Below are 18988 nucleotides of genomic sequence, written 5' to 3'. Positions count from 1 at the left end.
CTTCTGTTGGAACTAGTTGGATAAAAGTCCACTAGTTGCTGAAAAAAACAGTGACTAGTAAGAGTTTTTGTTCAACTAGTAAGACAAAATGTCCAACTAGTGCTGACAAAGACCGAACTAGTGGAGGACACTGATGTCTGATGTCTGGAATAAATGCTCAAACGGCTTTCCATATATGGCGACTGACTTTGTCTGATCTAAATTGATTCCTCCAGGGAGCAGTTTGATAGTTTTCCCGTTAGAGGAGCTTAAGTGGAAAAGAATAGGGTCAGGTCGACATGTTTTTTAATGTTTTCATGGGAGCTTTTCGACAGTGTGTGCCTGTTTACTGCTCACAAATATGGCCTACATTTACCATTTACTTGGGATTCAAAATGTAGTTTAAACTCCATTATAAATATGTCACACACCTTGACACTCATTATTATAAATCCAAATATCTTTTATTGGCACTTTTTAAATAAAAAGATATAATAAAATAATAACAGACATAAATATTGTAATACTGGCATACAAAAAAAAGAGTGGCTAAGAGGTGACAGCCAAAACACACTGTCTCTTCTAGGTCAGTACTAATTGTACCTCATCTGCACCTTGTAAATACCCTCTACAAACACAAAAAGCCAACGCTATTGTCCCAGATTTTACCCTTAGGCTATGCCTGAAACCGGAATTATCAAAAATACATTTGTAGTGGTGTATTTAATAACATTCAAGTGATTCTAAAAGCCTATTGCAATGTATTCATTACAATTATGATCACGATAATCAACTTCCAACTTGAACAAAAACAGTTTTTTACAGCTCTGTGGCCGGTTTTGTGCATATAAAAGTCACTAGCACATAGGACTTAACAAACTAGTGCTAATACAAAAGTTTATCAAACAATGCACACACACACAATCCTGTGCACGTGTGCAGATTTGTACACACACGATGTACACATAAACATATACGGCACCACACACACACAACAATGATGGAAAAGGACCAGCCTGGTCACAATCGGTGCCAGCAGAGGTCAGGATAATCATGCCACAAAGAGAATCAACATGCTGTTTAAGGTTGGAAATACAGTAGGATATCTTCAGTGTTTTACATGTGTTTGAATCAACATAACTGAATCAAAAAGTCTCTGTCTGATCTAGAAACAGGAGGTTATGTGGAGCTCAAAAATGATCTATAAAGCAAGGCTTTTGGATTGTTCCAACAGGCATTATGTGTCGACAGGCATTGACTATCATTGATGCTTTGGAAAGATACATAGTGGTGTAATTAAGATATATATTAAAACCAAGATACAAAATAAAGAAAATGTGTTTTCTAAAATGATGATTATCAAAAAAGCGTTCACTCCCTCATTCCAATCCCTGTTCCAGTAAGATTCCTGGGAGATTTCTTGTGCATTTGCAGAGTGGTTTCCAAAGTTGTGTTAAATTAACACCCAACAATGTTTTTCTCCCAAGCATTATGAACGGCACCGTGTCTTTTTTTCAGAGCTACAGTAAAGTGAAAACCAGTGTTTACATATTAAACACAATGTAGAATTTGGGAGTTGAACAATATTGTTCTGTTGACCTCGTAAAATGAGGCAATAATAAAAAAATCAACACAGGCGTCAGAGTCAAACCTTTAAAAAGATCTGCAGTATATGGTTTGAACCTGAGAAATGCAGGCAACGTTCAGAGGAAAGGCCTGTATTTCAAAACCTCTGGCAAGTATTTTGGTATATTAGAACCTGGCAGCAGACGTAAAGGAGGAAACTCCTTTAAAGTCAAAGAAAGAAAGTTCCTCCCAGAGGTGGTTCGGGTATAGTTCATCAGTTGCTGGGCAGTATAGGGGTGAGATTTGAGTCCATATGAAAGGTGCTTATATTCAGGCTACGGAGGCAACTTTCTCACAGTTGCTGGTGTAATGGACGTCTGGTCTGTCGTTCTCCGAGTGCTTCTTGTTCCAGCAGGGAAGGTTGAGCAGAAAGAGAATGACCGCTCCCAGCTCTACGCAGCCCCCGCTGAAGTAGAACGCCAAGTCATACGACTGCGTATAGTCAAAGAACCACCCTGGAAAGTGATGAGAAAAAACAGACATTGTGAGCAGAGTCAGCAGGAATTCCTGGCACACACAGTGGTCAGCTAAATAATGACAAGCTGGTTCCTTATTGAAGTCGACATGCCCTTTTCCTTACTCTGCCTGCCTGCCTGATTTAACGTTTAGGTTTTTGAAACGAAAACATGGCCTTACGACTAGAGGTGTTCCAATCCTTCCCGATACCGATTCCGATATCTGAACGTGCGGTATCGGCCGATACTGAGTACCTATCCAATACCAGCGTGATAAAAAATTTATAATTATTATTATTATTATTATTATTATTACTACTATTATTTTACAGCTTGTCGAATTTTCCTCTGTGAAATATTGCCGAATGGCTGACATTTACCGCGCTCTGACTACCGTTACCGTTGCCGTTAGGCATTGACCTAGAATAGTTAAGGTTCGGCATTGACTTTGAATATTTAAGGTTAGGCATTGACCTTGAATATTTAAGGTTTGGCACTGACCTCGAATGGTTAAGGTTAGGCATTAACCTTACATAGTTAAAGGCAGGGTTGACGATGTTATCCATTTATATTGGTTGAAATGGTCTTTACACCCCGACAGCAATCCATTACTTATGAGCTCTGAAAAAGGACCGAAAAAGAGCCGTCATCTGCAGCTGCTGTAATCCTGTAAAAACGTCTACCAATCACTGCCTCGAGGTCCATTTGAAAAGAACCAGTCAGATGCCTCCCTGCCTCCCTGCTCGTACTCTACCCTTGGCGTGCACCAGCCTGAACTCAAAGTGCGTCGCCGCCGCAAGTTTACTGGAAAATGGAAGAGAAAACTCGGCCAAAAATAGCACTGCCGCGGTTACTTGTCATGAGGTAGCGTTGTCGAGTTGAGGTCCTCTCTCCGCTCCGTGTCTGTGAAATAGTTACGATGCGGCGGTGCTCGTGCATGTGTGTGGGGGGTGTTGCTTTGGAAGGAGCCCCGAGGGGAGGGGGTGGGTTTAGACAGAGCTCCTGAGGCGATGCTACTTTCAAATTATGCTTGCTTTCCAACATCGTCCACCCTATCTTTAAGGTTAGCGTCGTCGGGTAGCAAGTCTCGCAAGAGTTTAAGACGTTTTTGCAAATCTCAGATCAGATTTCGCAATTTGCGGGCTCCCCTCTAGACCAACCTGAATTTTGGGCAGTATCAGACGCAGTTCCGATACTGGTATCAGTACAGGAACAACTCTACTTAGAACAGGGTTTCTATCTATCAAAAGAAATGTCCTCCTACCGACAACAGGGGGTCCAAGCATGATCCCAAATCCCCCGAAGAACATGAGGATGCCGTGGGCTTGTGTCAGTCTGTCCAAGCCGACAATGTTAGTGGTGATGTAGGAGGTGAGAGACCAGTTTCCAGAGAAGAAACCCAGGACGACAGACAGGATCTGCAGTCCCAGATAACTCTTAGTGAGAGGGATAAGCAACAGTGACACACCTCCAGCAAACATGGTGAAGGCGTACAGATAGATGCCGTTAATCCACCTGATGTCCACCAGCACACCCAGCGCTAGTTTACCCACGCAACTGGCGATGGCCCCTATTGATACCAGAGGAATGACACTAACTTCTTCAATGAGTCCTTGACTCTGCGCCACATCCTCTATAAAGAGCACAGGAGGGAACGCCCCCAGGCTGAACAGGAACACAGCTATACAGAAGGCCACCATGGCTTGGTCCTGCATGATCTCATGCATGCCGTGCATGTACTTGCAGTAAGCCTGCTGCTTCTTCTTGATGACTTTCATGATGGCCAACCCAGACAGGAAGCTGTCTTTCTTCTTCTCTGTGTTAACGGTCACGTCTTTGGCATCGATGGTGATGAGCAGCTCCTTCACCATCAGGGTTTTCTCCGGAGTGGTCGAGGTGGAACCTGCCGTGATCGTCAGGTCGTCCAACGGGGGCTTCTCGAAAAGTTGCGTCTCTGTGTTGCGCTCCAGGGCGGCCTTCTGCTTGAGGTAGTACCCTGGCATGTTAAGGGGCCTCATAAAGCCCGCGCAGGCCATGAGGTTTAGCGCTAGGGCTCCAATGATTAGCAGGCAGCCGTCCAGGCCGTACAACACGATCAGCTCGTTTTGAGCGGAGGCGTAGATGAACGCTCCGACGCTTGTGCCTGGGTGAGCAGAGGAAGACAGAAATTCAGTGTTTAAGTAAGAAATTGTCAGATCAATCAATATAAATTAAAGCCACTATGTGGAGAATTTGATGTGAGTTTTTATTTGTAGAAAAAGGGCCATCTTGTTAAAAACTGATGCAGTCTATGTGATCTTTTAGCTCCTTCATCTCGGTGTTCCCAGGTTGCAGCAATCTTTTTTTGAAACTGCCACTGAGGGGCGCCAATGCCAGAAATGTTCACATAGTCCACATAGTGGCATTAATAACTTTAAAGACTTAACACCAGGATGAAAATCACCATCTGGTTGAAACCTTCAAGTCAATCACTGATGGGCTGTAACACCATGTAACAACATCCAACAATGATGTCACCCTGGAGTACACCTCCACATCACTGCAGCAAAGTTAAACCATTGTAGGTCAGCAGAAAAACTCTTTAATATTAAGACTGTGAGATATGGTGCCTTCAAATGGAGTCGTGTTTACCGTGTTCATGAGTTTACGAGTTTCATTTGAAGACACCAATAGCTCAGTAGATTTACACTTTAAAGATAAACTTTGGGTGCTACTAATAACCCTCATCATTAAAGGCTATTCTGTCTAATATAGCTTTAAAGTGTACTTTACCTAAAGTTCTGATTTTCAGCCAAACCAGATCTAGTCCGTGGCCACCAGTCCACGTCCCTACTTATGAGACCAATCTGCCTTTGCTACACTACAGATGTTTACCTCAGCATCCCAAGGCTCCCAGCAGCTCATACATGAACGCAGTGTGCATGGAGAACTGGTGTGCACCCAGTGAACTCAGGGCAGAGTGAGGGCGGGGCGGCAGTACCTGTGGTGACAATGCCGAGGGCAAGGCCGCGTCTCTTGTCAAAATATTGACAGGTGATTGTCAATGTGGCTGCGTAGACGAGACCACAACCCAAGCCTGTGGTAGGAGAGAGGACAAGGACAGATGGAGGAAGAATTTCCGTTAGCTCAGGTGAAAGGGGCAAAAGATGTTCACTTCTAAAATACATACATTTGCATAAAGCAAGAATATTTGCCCACTCCCATGTTGATAAGACTGTTAAATACTTGACAAATCTCCCTTTAAGGTACATTTTGAACAGATAAAAAATGTGTGATTAATTTGTGACTAATCGCGATTAACTATGGATAATCATGTGATTAATCATGATTAAACATTTTAATCGATTGACAGCCCTAAAAAATACACAACAATGGGAATTCATTTGCACAGTACACATCAAGAAAATGTGTAACCTTTAATATAAAGGCCACTTATATTTTCTCCAAATTCCAGAAATATGTATATTAGTCTACTACTTTGCTGAACAACATTGAGCTCTGTGTATTTCAGTGGAGGAATTTGCAATGTAAATCCATAAATTCAAAGCGTACTGTACATAGGGTTTCTTGTGCAATACAAATAGCAGAACATAAAAGAAACACGTGACCAGCAGTAAACAAGCCGCACGTGGACGTACAGCCACCGGCATCATTCTGAGGACATCTCTAAAAATAAATAACTGTCTTCAAATATGCATGGCCTCCCCTCTGCAGTGATGCCTGTGCCGAAAGACATCGCTGACCGTGAGGGGTTCACCAGGCTTAAGCACGGCTGAGCTGTCACTTAATGCGCGATAACAGGTGGTGTTGGGCACATGTAGGCACACTGGTGGGGCTGCAGAGGCAATAAAGGGTCACCTGGGGATCAGGTTAAGCCATAATGATATTTTTCTGTTAACATCCCTAAAATAAACAAAGAGCAATGTCAAACAAATGGTGCAATGCTCAAATGTGTATCTACGTACTTTCGGTGGAAAGGGTATTTATTCAACTGGTACTTTATGATACAGTCAGCCTCTGATGTTACATAATATTTGAACTTCACATCGGCCCCTGCTACTTTCATATTATTATACAGTTTGTTACGAGATTCTCATATGTTAGAGGGATAAGAAGCTTAGTTAACTCCCACGACCACAACGACCTAAAATACTTTTCTTCTCAAACTGGCAAGACCCAAGCCTCTACCTGACGGGCTGTTAGCATGGACTTTGCAGGCATGTGTCCCTCCCCCCCAAGGCAGTGGTGGAAGAAGTATCCAGATCTTTAACTTAAGTAAAAGTTCAAACAAATACCACTGTCTAAAAATACTCCATTACAAGTACAAGTCCTGAATTCAGAATGTTAAGTAAAAGTACCGAAGTATTATCAGCAAAATGTAATTAAAGTATTAAAAGTAAAAGTACTCACTATGCAGAATGGCTCCTTATAAAGTGATATATTCTTATAGAATATTATATTATTCTGTTTCTATCACTAACATACACATTTGAATGTTGTAGTTCTTCAATTTTGTACATTACTGCATCATATCACAAAAACACATGTTTTTTTATCTAAAAAAGTAAATAGTGGCTAAAGTTTCAAAAAAATGTAGGGGAGTTAGTAAAACGTACAATATTTCCCTCTATCTCAGAGGAAAATATTGTAGTGGAGTAGAAGAATAAAGTTGCGTAAAATGGAAATACTCAAGTAAAGTACAAGTACCTCAAAATTGTAATTAAAGTCAATCACTCGCGAACTCAAACTGTCAAACTAGGCAGCACTGATCAAATATGAATCAATATTCTGTTACTGTAATGCCTATTTCTCACCTCAAATGTTTTCAGATACATCTTGTAATGTACTGTTTAGCTGTAAAATGAGTTTATGACCCGGCAGCCATGTTGAGATCAGTTGAAGAAATACCAAGCACCGCCCACCAGCCGGAGCGAACTCTCTCATTTTACAGCTAAACAGTACACTACAAGATGTTTCTGAAAACATTTGAGGTGGGAAATAGTCATTACAGTAACATAATATTGGTTTGTACTGTATTTGATCAGCGCTGCCTAGTTTGACTATTTGATCGGAGTTCACGAGAGATTGACACATGCCTCCGTTGAATGAACAGCCAATAGGAACGCTCTCTCTCTCTCTGAAATGACCTGTGATTGGCCAAAGTCTCCCATCATGGGTTAGATTTTAAAGCCTGAAAACAGAGCCATGAGGAGGTGCAGAAATCTAGTTTTCTCTCAGAACACTTGAATTACAATATGCTGAAAGGTTATTTATGGAATTTTTGCCCAATGATGCCAAAAACATTCTGTACAGTACTTGAGTAAATATAGGCTGCTTGGTTTCATTCCACCACTCCACTGCCCCAAGATTATCATCAAGTGTTTCCTTACCAACCACGATCCCATAGGAAAAGATGAGGAACTGGACATTGGGAGCAAAGGCACTGAGCATCAGGCCGCCTGCCACCATCACGCCACTGAAGATGGTCACGGGACGAGCCCCAAAGTTGTCCACACAGGCACTGCAGACAGGACCTGTCAGGTAGACACAAAGAGGGAAAAGATGAGTGACGAGGAACAAAGACATTCAGTGAATCATGATATTATGGTGCTTAACTTGTTGTATTCGCGATGACAGATAGCAGAGCTTCTAAGAAAAACAAGACTGCTTGACTCATCCATCACGTGATATTTACTGCTTCCTTCCCCCCCTCCCCTAACCAGGGGAAGTTCAGCAGAAACTGCAGCGCTGCAGCTGTCTGACAGCTGGGGCACGTGTCCAGGACTTGGCCCGAGCCCCGAGGCCAGATCTGTCCAGTCATGTTTTTTTTACCTCACGTCTTCTGAGAAAGCGGACAGCCAGACACCAGGCCGGCGGGACGGCTCACGGAAATGTCAACCGAGACCACCATCTATCACTGATCCTGTTTGCTCAACACAGTCAGTCGTGGAACATAACTTTCTAATAATGTCCAGACTGAGAGGTTTGTTTGCTCACATGCTAGGATTCCCATGATTCTTCTGTTTTTCTATTTCCATTATATATCAAGTTCATATACAACAAATACAGTATTTGTTGTGTTTCTCTCCTTTTATGTCCCTCAATCTGTCTTTCTTTTCCTCCCTCTATGGTCAGATTAAGGGCTAAGTGATCCTCCTACATTCATAGCATGGATGGATGACTTGCACTTGCTTTGCTCTCCTAGAAAATCAATAACAGCAAGTCTGCTCGGGGAGCCACAAAGTGCCCATCTTTGTCACGACATCGCCACTTCTCTCCACCCCGTTGAAACATTACAGTAAGGAGAGGAACTTCTTTGACACCTGAAGCTACAGTCAACATATTCCTCGGTGATCACTTGTATTGACCCCTCACATGCCAGTCATTGTCCAGACTTTGACACAAACATCGTGTCTACTTTGTTATCAGCGGTATGATGATTGATGATGGAAATGGTAGGTAGATAAAGGTGAGTGCTTAGTGATCACACTAATCTCTCCCTAAATCACACGTCAGCAGATATATTGCACATAACGGCAGTGCCAAAACACCAATTTACTGCTCAGCATATAATTACCAGATGCTAAAACAATCATCTGAAGGAAAAAATGCTGAAAGATTCCACACATTTTTAGCATCCATCTCTCTAAAAAGCCCTGACATAACTCCAAAACTTCCCAGCAGTATCAGCAGCACCCTCGCTGATCTAATTCAACAGCCATTTAGTGTGTCACTGTAACCACTATGTGTGGACCCATGTCGAGGATTATATAACAGTGTGTGTGCTACTCACTTGCTATTAGTCCCACTCCAGCCACCAGCGAGCCCACCCAGGCAGTCATGCCTTTGCTCTCCTGGAAGGCGTGCAGCCACTCCGGGTAGAGGACGCCCACCGACTGGGGCGACCCATAGGCCAGGAGCTGGGCCATGAAGGAGGCCACGACAATCGCCCATCCCCAGCCTCCGTCCAGCACGTCAGTAGAAGGAGCCATGGTGCTGCTGATGGTGTCACTGTTGCCCTCTGGGATCTGCTACAGCTCTGACAGAGAAGAAGGGGCTCCTGGGAAATGACAAGACAACAAACAATTACAGTAGATAGATTAAAAATCTAGGTTATACGACCTACAGCTTCCAACATATACACTCACGTAAAGCCTTGATGTAGTGAAGGCTGCAGCAGCGCTTGGCCCATGTGCAAACAGGCAGGTCACCTGTGTGAGGTCCTCCTGATCACACAGACTGACTGCAACTTACCCACAGGCAAGCTGCCCCTTTTGTCCCTGACTCTATGTAACCACACCTTGGAGGAGGAGGAAAAAGTAAAAGCACTGCTTTGTGCCCCCTCCCCCCCATCCTCCCCCCATCCTCCTCCTGCACCTTTAACCTGCCTCCTCCTCCACGATTCAGCTCTGATCTCTCTCTCTTAAAACATATATATAAAGGGGGAGAGGCCTGTTTCCTGTGCTGAGACAAGTTTTTCAGACCTCTTTCATAAATAATTTGCAGCCCAGAGCAACTTTATCCATCACTGCTGCAGCAATATCTCCCATTGGTCACACTTTGTTTACAATGCTGTTTCTTCTTATTATAGGGGAGGGTGGGGGGGTACCTCACATTTCAGATGTGTTTAAGGCTTAAAGCATGTTGACAGTATACTTTTTCATTCAAATCATTCAAAAGACAATAATATCCTGAAGACAATCACAGTATAATTCAAATGGCACCTTCTCTATTTACCAACAACAACAGCCTGTATTTTCTCTCACAAACACCTGGCACGTTTGCGCTTATTTGTGGTTATAATAACACATGCGACACTCACCTAAGCATCTACAAAAACAGCAGCAGGACCCTGCAGAGCAGAGCCGAGGAGCTCTGCGGGAACTTTCCATGCAGCAGAGTTTTTCTCTGTTTAAAATCTTATAAAATCACCGCAGATGACAGTGAACGTGAAAGCATCGCGCACAGGACGCCGGAGAGCTGGAGTCTTCTTATGATGATGCTGTGAAGAGAAGAGAGACCAATCTGCTTCAACAATGCGCACTATGCATCCCTCATACTGCTTTGTAGCCGGCGACAGAACCGGTTCAAAGCTGTTCTTGCTGGTCCAGCAGCAGCAGCAACAGCAGCAGCTTGAACGCAGCTAGAGAGGAGGGAAAGGAGGAAGAGCGCTGCTTCCTCTTGCGCGCCTCTTGAAGCGCACCGCAGACAGAGACGCGCGCACACACAGAGAGGCTTTCTGCTGATGTTGCTTCATGTGACAAACTGCACACTGTACACTGTACACAAATGTGACATTTGAAGTAAACTTATAAGGAGGAGTGTGCAGACACACATGCACAAAAACACCCAAACTACACTGTAAACAATTGCTGTTAATTTACAGCAGGATTTCAACAGTATTAACCTGTTATTGCTAAAAACAGTGTTTTCTTGGTTTTGTTTCGGTTTTGAATGTTGAGGTTGTTACACTTCTTTTCTTCTAAGATGCATGTGACATTTTAAGTTAAACTTTTAAGGAGGTGTTTGCAGACACACATGCACAAAAACACAAAACTATTTGTTTTTGTTTGTTTATTTGTTTTGCACAATTTAAGACTATACAACATAACAAACAAAATAATAATAATATAAAGTGCAGGAAGAGGCAAAAAACCCACTGGGCTTATCTGAAGCCCCCACCTAGAGACAAGATTGATATAAAGAAATAATATGACTACATAATAGTGATAACAAACAATTAGGACAAGATATATATATATTTAATAACAACAATAACAATACAGTAAATATATCAAAAAAGATAAGTGTGTGTGTGTGTGTGTGTGTTTGTGTTGCTTCATGTGTCAACACTTCTTCTTTTCTCTAAAGATACATGTGACATTTTTTAAAGAAACGTTTTCTTTAGTGTACTTGATGGGTTTGTCTGTAAGCCCATCTACTTAAAAGTTGGTTTATAGACTGTTGTAATTACGAACAGTGGATTGCATATATGAAAACAGCCTTGAAAAAATAAAGTATAAAAAAATATATATATATAATCAGGACAAATCAGGCTCTTTTAAGAAGCACCTCACAATTGGAAAAAGTTTAAATAATAATTAGAAAAATCATGAATGAATCATCTAACTGTACTTCTGTCTGGTGTAGCTGAAAGTTGGGGGATTTATGTGCTGACGCTGCTGTTAGTCCTCTCCAGGAACAATGTTTATATTCAGTCCAGTCTGAACCGGTTGATGGATGGTAACAACACCACTCTGCACCAGCAGGGCTGCACTTCCTGGAGGGCTTTCCCTGCTGAGCTGTGATTAAAGCAGTACATACATGCACAGAGCTCACTCTTGAATTATCCTATAATCGGCCTTCCCGTCACTAAAACATATGACGTTGATTTTAAAAGGAATATAAGAGTGACACACAGAATAGGCAGCAACATGTAGACAGTCTATTAAGAATAACCTGAATGAAATGCTACAGGAGGGGAGATAGATGACTACAGGATATGCTTAGTGTCTTAGTAATACAGATTGTTCATATATGACTATTGCAGGAATTTTTCAGTAAGTCAGGGACGGCTTAAGGCATATAGGCCATATAGGCCATATAGGCCATATAGGCCATATAGGCGGTCAACCTAGGGTGCCACCTTCTGGGGGACGCTGGTCGCCCTGTAAAAATAAATTATTACATTTTAAAAATGAAAGTTGGTGCCCTTCCTCTTTTTCTGCATTGAATTAACAAATGAACAAGTTAAGAAAGAAAGAAAGAAAGAAAGAAAGAAATACACTTTTCAAACCTGTAACTCTCTTTCTCACACTTTTTCATCTGCCCAGCCGCACTTATATGTTAATAAAATTGTAAACTGTAGTCAAACTAAAAATGTCAAGGACCAATTTATATTATAATAAATACAGTTATTTATGGAAATAAAGATCTTAATTTTTGTATTAAAACCATTGGGATGTCTGATGTGTGTTGCGGTTTACGGGGGGGTTCTTGGCCTTGGCCTATGGGGCATCAAAAGGGCTAGAGTCGACCCTGCAGTATAAAGAGTAGGCGTACAGTACATTAACACAAAGTGGTCAAATAAAATAGATGTAGCCAAGAAAACATAAGTGAATTATAGGCCCACGCCCTGACAGAATTTATATTGCTCCACATAATTAAGATCAGCATAACTTGGTGGAGTTTATTTCTCTTCTTCTCGTTTGGCATTCATTCTGTGGTGTGAGAGCAGACAGTAGAGCTGCTCATGGTCACATTTCAGCAGCAGCATCATAAAGTTATATCATCATGTGATTGCACCCATTCGCATAACCTCAGGTCAGAAACACAGTGGAACCAAGTCAGAAGGAAACTGCCGAGAAGAGGAGTGGAGAAAGAAGAAGTCAAAGAAGAGACGTGGAAGATGAAAGGACGGGGTGGCAGAGTGAGAACAGGGGAGGGAGGGATGGAAAGAGCAGAGCAGAGCAGAGGACAAACTGGTTTTCACACTCAATGCACCTAAAATTCTTCAGGAACTTTGATGCTTTTTCCCATAGCTGGGGTCGGCTGCCAGGAAGGGTCTTACAGAAACGATTTAGGCTTCATAATCCCCTTCTGCCTGAAAAAATTATGTGGAAAAAAAAAGAACAAGGGAGGCACAGTTAATTGTAGTGTACACTGGTATTGCACTGACATGTTGCTTCAGACCAGTTTCAACCAGATATAGGGCATGTAGGGGACAGTGTGTAGGAAATGGAGAGAGGATGGGGAGTGGATTACAGAGCGGCTATGATACACATGTGGCGGTACTGATTCCCCCAGACTTTAGTTGATCAGGCAGAAGACTGAAAACCAGTTCCCATCCACATAATACTATAAAATAAAATGCCTCCTTAATAATAATAATGATAATAATGAACAAATGCCTCTACAATAACAAACAATTAGGGAAACTGAAATATTGTTCTTATTTTTCCTTTTACCCTCCTTTAAAGTTTCCCCAAATAAAATACACTAAAAGAAATGGGTATAAAAGGGTTTCAGTGAAAATCAACAAATAACAAAATAAAGCCTGCAGGCGTAAGGCTATCATGAGGCAAGCCAGATTCTTGCACAAATAGCACCTAAACGTCCTAGTGCAGGTAACCCAACTGAATGGTATTTATTTTGTTTCCCCAACTAGGATAGTCAACACTCTCAATAAGCAAAACACAAAGAGCACAGAATCTCAAAAGGGCCTAAAACAGACACAGAGTTTCTGGTTTGGCTGATAACACATGTTGCATTTAGTGAAGGAGAGATCAGAATGACCTTGGGAGTGCAGTTTCCCTCCTCTTTTAAGCCCTACAGAAAGGGCTGCACCAAGCTGCTCTCAACTATCATTTAAGAGCCAGTCCCCACACCCTGCAACAGGTGAACTGAATAACCCTCCAATCACTCAGCAATTCATAGTGATATGGCCAAAATCTATCATGATAAAGGTCATTTCATATCTCAATAACAATATATATCATGTAGCATCATATAGCATGTTTTCTGGCAATTCAATAAATAAATAGTCTATATAAAATAACCACATGGGAAAGCCTATTTTTGTATACTCCTGTATTAATGAAATACTTGACAAATAGAAAGCACTGAATATTTTCTCATTTTAAGAACTTGAGTGCAAAATGAACAGTTTTAAGTGAAGTTATAGAGAAAAAAAAGGAAATAATTATAGGCCTAGCCTATATCACAATAGAAATGATACAAGAAAATATATACAATAGACATTTTTACATCTTTTTGACGATATATGTATATCTTCATATTGTCCAGCTCTATTAAGAACTAATTAACTAACTAAAGTTTTTAAGTTTAAGGCTTTGTAATATTGATACAGAAAAGTAAAATTGATTATTGTAGAGTAGTAGTAGAAGAAGTAAAGGTAATGACACCGGAGTCTGGATTCAATAAAGTGTCCACACTGTTGCCACACTATTATTAATCAGCGATATGGTTGAAACTTTGCACAGCGTAATTGTTTCATTTCATCATGAGATCTATTTTTGTAACTATCTACGTACAATATTCACCACCTCAAGACTGACATGGCACAGAGTACATGAGGGCAAGGATAAAGTCTGCTGCAGAAAATCATTTGGATCTGTGCCCTCTTTGTCATAGCGATACTGATATTACAACATTAAGTGGCTGCACTGCATCAGGGTGGAGAAACTGTTAAGCTAATTAATTATTGGCCCCATATCTAAGCTGGCTCAAATCCCAGACTTACCGGTAAACTCGCAACTCTGCCTTTTCCTGGAGGTCAATACTGTCCTCATCTCAACTCGAGGACCCACAAGGATATACAGCATTTGCTGAGGTCGACAAAGTGGATTATTTACGTCTCATTGGTCTCAACCCTTAGACTTTGTGTAAATACTCATCAAAAACACATTCCAGCTAGTCTCCAATTGTCTATGTATGCATGAATATCTTTGTTTTTCTTTTTCCTTCATGCTTGAACGGTCTTCATGTCCATATGTTTTTTATTCATTCTCCGTTTAAAAGTACAACAAAAACAACAATAAAGTCAGCCACAGATGTCAGGATTCAGACCTCATCCTAATTGATAACTGCTGCAACTGTTGTTGTGCGTGACATTAATTTGCTTGATGAAAAGCAGCAGTGTGCAGCAGTCTGTGTGGGTTCCACTACGGTTCTTGAGACTATTGATCAGAACATTTGGTCAGATCAGTTGCACATGGCTTGTGTAACTCATAACTTGTTGGCAGAACTCAAAACTGTTCTTACGGATGTTTTGAAATCAAAATGTTGATGGTGTCCTACAAGGGTCCATTATGGGGCCCCTAATATTTACTCTATATAGTAATTGGGGCTGTCAAAGTTAACGCGATAATAACGCGTTAACGCAAATTTGTTTTAGTGCAACTTGCGATTTTTAGGTTGTAGCGGGCTCAGTTTTAAAGCTGGAGTGAAGATACTGGTATCTAGAAAACCTAGGGAATCCATTGGTACCAACCATGTCATACTAGCATGTTGTGACGGAGAATAATGCTCCAAACCTACGCTAAATTTTGGCGAGGAAAAGCTGGCATGGCCATTTTCAAAGGGGTCCCTTGACCTCTGACTTTAAGATATGTGAATGAAAATGGGTTCTATGGGTACCCATGAGTCTCCCCTTTACAGACATGCCCACTTTATGATAATCACATGCAGTTTGGGGCAAGTCATAGTCAAGTCAGCACACTGACACACTGACAGTTGTTGTTGCCTGTTGGGCTTCAGTTTGCCATGTTATGATTTGAGCATATTTTTTATGCTAAATGCAGTACCTGTGAGGGTTTCTGGTCAATATTTGTCATTGTTTTGTGTCAATTGATTTCCAATAGTAAATATATACATACATTTGCATAAAGCTAGCCTATTTGCCTACTCCCACGTTGATAAGAGTATTAAATACTTGACAAATCTCCCTTTAAAAGGTACATTTTGAACAGAAAAAAATATTGTGATTAGTTAGCGATTAATCGTGATTAACTATGGACAGTCATGCGATTAAACATTTAAACATTTTAATCGATTGACAACCCGAATAGTAATCTATTTAATCCAATTGGCTCTGCTCTACAAATCAATACCATGTATAACCAGATGCAAAAACCTGAAGGCCAATGGTCTATGTGCCAGAATATCACATGCAATTTATGTAAGACATCTATCGGCTGAATGTTATCAATGTTATTAATAGCACCTTTAATTATAATGTGTGCTGTACTCAAATACAGCACACAATATATATCAAACCTGGTGAAGCTAAGCTCTTTATGGAGGTGATGGTCCTCTTGGAAGAGCAAATATTAACACAATGATTTACCTTTTTTAAGGCTATGAAAGAAAAAGCATCTCCTACTCAGATATCAAACAAACTTGGCATAAAAGCATGCATTTGCAGTGGTAACAGCTGTTTCATATTCCTCATATTACATCGCCCTGGAACAAGGTTTTGGTGTTTATTTATGTGTAATGTGCCATCTCAAAATGTATTGTTAATATAAGAATATGGGCAAATGTGAAAAAATCATCTTATTAAGATTATTTATCCCTTACTTCTGCCCTAGCTGCACATGAATCATCCACAGCCCATTAATAAACACACATTTCCCAGCAGTTTTTACATAAGCTGACCTGACAGTAGTACCTTTTTTTGACACCTGAGAAGCAGCGGCCTGCTGTTCTTCTCCATAAGAGCCTTGGCAGGTGTAAACATACAGAGCCACCCTGCAGTCTGGATAAATGTCTCTTGGTTTCGGCCGCCCAGCACCATAAAGCCGCAGGGGTCAAAGGCCATTTTAGCACCCAGCATGGCCACCCTGAGCCTCCAGTCCAGATTCCTGCTTGGATTAGTTCAGGTTGCTGGATTCAGCAGCAAGAGAGAGCACTGTAACACGGTAGAAAAACACAGGGAACACTTAAGTTGTATCAGAACGCTCAGCAAGTCTTCGGACAAAGATCTACTCGTGTCACCCCTCGCATGATGGGGTGTATGTTTTGATTGTGGTGAGTTTGAACCGGCCGTATGTGTGAATGAGCTACAGTTACCTGTAGAGACCTAATGGAAGCCTAATGTGTTCCGTATGCTGTCATCTTTGCCCTGTTCTCCCCACACCACAGGTTATTGCACCCACATTACAAAGGTTTACCATGTTAAATGACCCTGGAATGATTGATATATGGAAAACACTCCTCCGTGTTTCAGCCAGTTAGAACCGGTTAAAACCATGTCGACAAGAAATGGAAATTACATACTGGCACAGAATCAAGAGTCAATGGCGCTGCTGTGCGTAAGAGGCGCTGCTGTGTGTAAGAGGCTTATCACATGATGCGGTTGTGTTACAATAGATAAGCATCAGCTGAGAACTGATTCTATATTTCAGCTTTTAGTCATGCTAGCGGCACGGTATGACTGACTTGATCAGTCCAGACTGAAATAACTGGATTGATTTACATAACATGTAATTCACCATAGGTGAAAGGGAAGTTTTTGTTTAGCGTACCCAATGATTTATATTTTATTTTTAACCCTCTGAGACACACAATAGACCCATTTTTGTCTTTTTTAGGGGGGTACAGGTGGTTTTAGGGAGAGATAGCAGGTCAGCAATAGATGTCACAAAAAAGTGGTGTACATCATCTGAAAGCTGGGAACCTGAAGATTAATTTGAGATGCTGCTAAGCACTGTGTGTCAAGTTGTTCTAGGCATAAATCTGAAGTATATATGAATTAATTAATTAATTTTAATAAATTGTGAGAGTGTACAAGGGTTTAGAACATGATGACAGAAGTATATGATGGCCATTCTCATGCTCACTCATGTCTCATAAGTTGTTGCAGCCATGTTTGGATTGATACCATTTGTTACACAGATATGGTGCTAAATTTAACCATTTTTTACCACTCGAGAATTGATCAAAATGATCAAAGATCCCTCCGAAATACCACATTAAGACACCAAGACCTTGAGGAACACCATAGAAAAAGCCATTTTGTGATTTGGTATCAAAAACTTTTGACATTTGGAGATTTCTGCAAGAATTGCATTTTTCGGTGATTGGATGGCGAGCACTTCTGTTCTGGAAACTGCTCAGAAACCCTCTTATTGTCAATCTAATTCCTACTGTACATAGGAAAGCCATCCATCCTCTGAATGCTGTAGGTCTCTAGTTTGTGGTTGTAAAGTTTCATGACGCTGTGATTATCCTGGAGGTCACCACAGGTCATTTCATACAGTGACGTCAAGTTTAAAAAAAACTATCTCACTATAATGAAATGGCTACTATGGGGACAAATATCATTACACATGAATACAGTTGTGCTCATTGGATCCACAAGAGTCTCAGCTTTACAGTGATACCCAATTATGCAATTCCAAGACCGTTTAGGGACCCAGGTATGCAGAAATATTCAAAAACATAATTTTAGAGTAGGCGAAAATAACACATTTAAACGGCATTCAAAAAACTTCATGGGTTTTGCCCAAAACTGTATGTGATTATCATAAAGTGGGCATGTCTGTAAAGGGGAGACTTGGAGGCTTAATGTTGTGTTTCAGCATCCTGAAAATCACTATACACTGTTAACTGCATATCACCCACAGGGGGGTAACAGAAATATTAAAGTATTGAACCAACCAAAGACATGAAGCACGGTGACCGTGCAGACGTACTCCACGCAGTCGCCCCTGGCAACAGATGGTCGTCAACTTGTTGTGATCCTGGCCTGAAAGAAGGAAATGCAGAGCAAAATACACTTTCAGTATTTGTTGTTAACATAGAATCCAAATATGAAACTCAATTAAATTTCAAGTCCTTCTTTATATAGCGTTAAATCATAACAGAAGTTATAGAGCAAGTCTAGACCATACTCTATAATTTAGAGACCCAACAAGAGTTCCCCATTAGCGTGCGCTCTGTGCAACAGCGGCAAGGAAAACCCTTTAACCGGTATAAAACTTGGGGAGAACCAGGCTCTGAGCGGGAGAGAGAGAAATGCACAGCAACCACAATCATAACACAGCTATAATAGTAATACAAATAGGACTGATAACAATAATCAATCAGCGGTGAATATAATAGAAATATCAGTAACAATAGCCGTGATAATTATAGAAATATGACTACTATGAGTAATACTAAAAACGTGTTTTGTGTGGTCACAGTGCCCTTTGACCAACAAAATCTAATCAGTTCATCCTTGAGACCAAGTGGACATTTGTGCCAAATTTGAGGAAATTACCTCCACGCATTCCTGAGATGACGCATTCATGAGACTAACGGACAACCTAAAAACATCATTTTGCCGGTGCAGAGGCGTAAGAAGTCATGGCTCTAGGGCCGATATTCTGCACAGCAGTTCTTTGAGCTAAATGGTCACGTAA

At 41.1% G+C, this 18988-nt stretch overlaps 1 protein-coding gene across 2 annotated transcripts; it reads right to left on the bottom strand.

Moving 5' to 3' along the window:
• Positions 1-421: 421 nt before the first annotated feature.
• LOC119495881 (monocarboxylate transporter 9-like) lies at positions 422-10254 on the bottom strand. Of its 2 annotated transcripts, none has more exons than XM_037782787.1 (6): positions 9883-10254; positions 8854-9120; positions 7451-7594; positions 5041-5136; positions 3325-4203; positions 422-2060 (listed from the first exon to the last, which is right to left on the bottom strand). In XM_037782787.1, exons 2-6 carry the CDS (start codon positions 9050-9052, stop codon positions 1876-1878), a joined length of 1503 nt encoding a protein of 500 aa, XP_037638715.1. In that variant the 5' UTR covers positions 9053-9120; positions 9883-10254; the 3' UTR covers positions 422-1875. The 2 variants fall into 2 exon arrangements, with proteins under 2 accessions (XP_037638715.1, XP_037638714.1); XM_037782786.1 differs by lacking the exon at positions 9883-10254 and adding an exon at positions 9209-9360.
• Between the last annotated feature and the right edge of the window lie 8734 nt (positions 10255-18988).

The sequence above is a fragment of the Sebastes umbrosus genome, chromosome 10, assembly GCF_015220745.1.
Source record: "Sebastes umbrosus isolate fSebUmb1 chromosome 10, fSebUmb1.pri, whole genome shotgun sequence".
In the NCBI taxonomy this organism is placed as follows: domain Eukaryota; kingdom Metazoa; phylum Chordata; class Actinopteri; order Perciformes; family Sebastidae; genus Sebastes; species Sebastes umbrosus.
The sequence above is the reverse complement of the archived record's forward strand: the minus strand, read 5'-3'. Positions and strand labels throughout refer to the sequence as shown.

Coding starts and splice junctions, on each gene's coding strand:
- LOC119495881 (XM_037782787.1), bottom strand. CDS start 9,052: ATGGCTCCTTCTACTGACGTGCTGGACGGAGGCTGGGGATGGGCGATT. Junction 7,595..8,853: donor TGGAGTGGGACTAATAGCAA/GTGAGTAGCACA, acceptor TCTACCTGACAG/GTCCTGTCTGCAGTGCCTGT. Junction 2,061..3,324: donor GCTTGGACCCCCTGTTGTCG/GTAGGAGGACAT, acceptor ATCACTTTCCAG/GGTGGTTCTTTGACTATACG.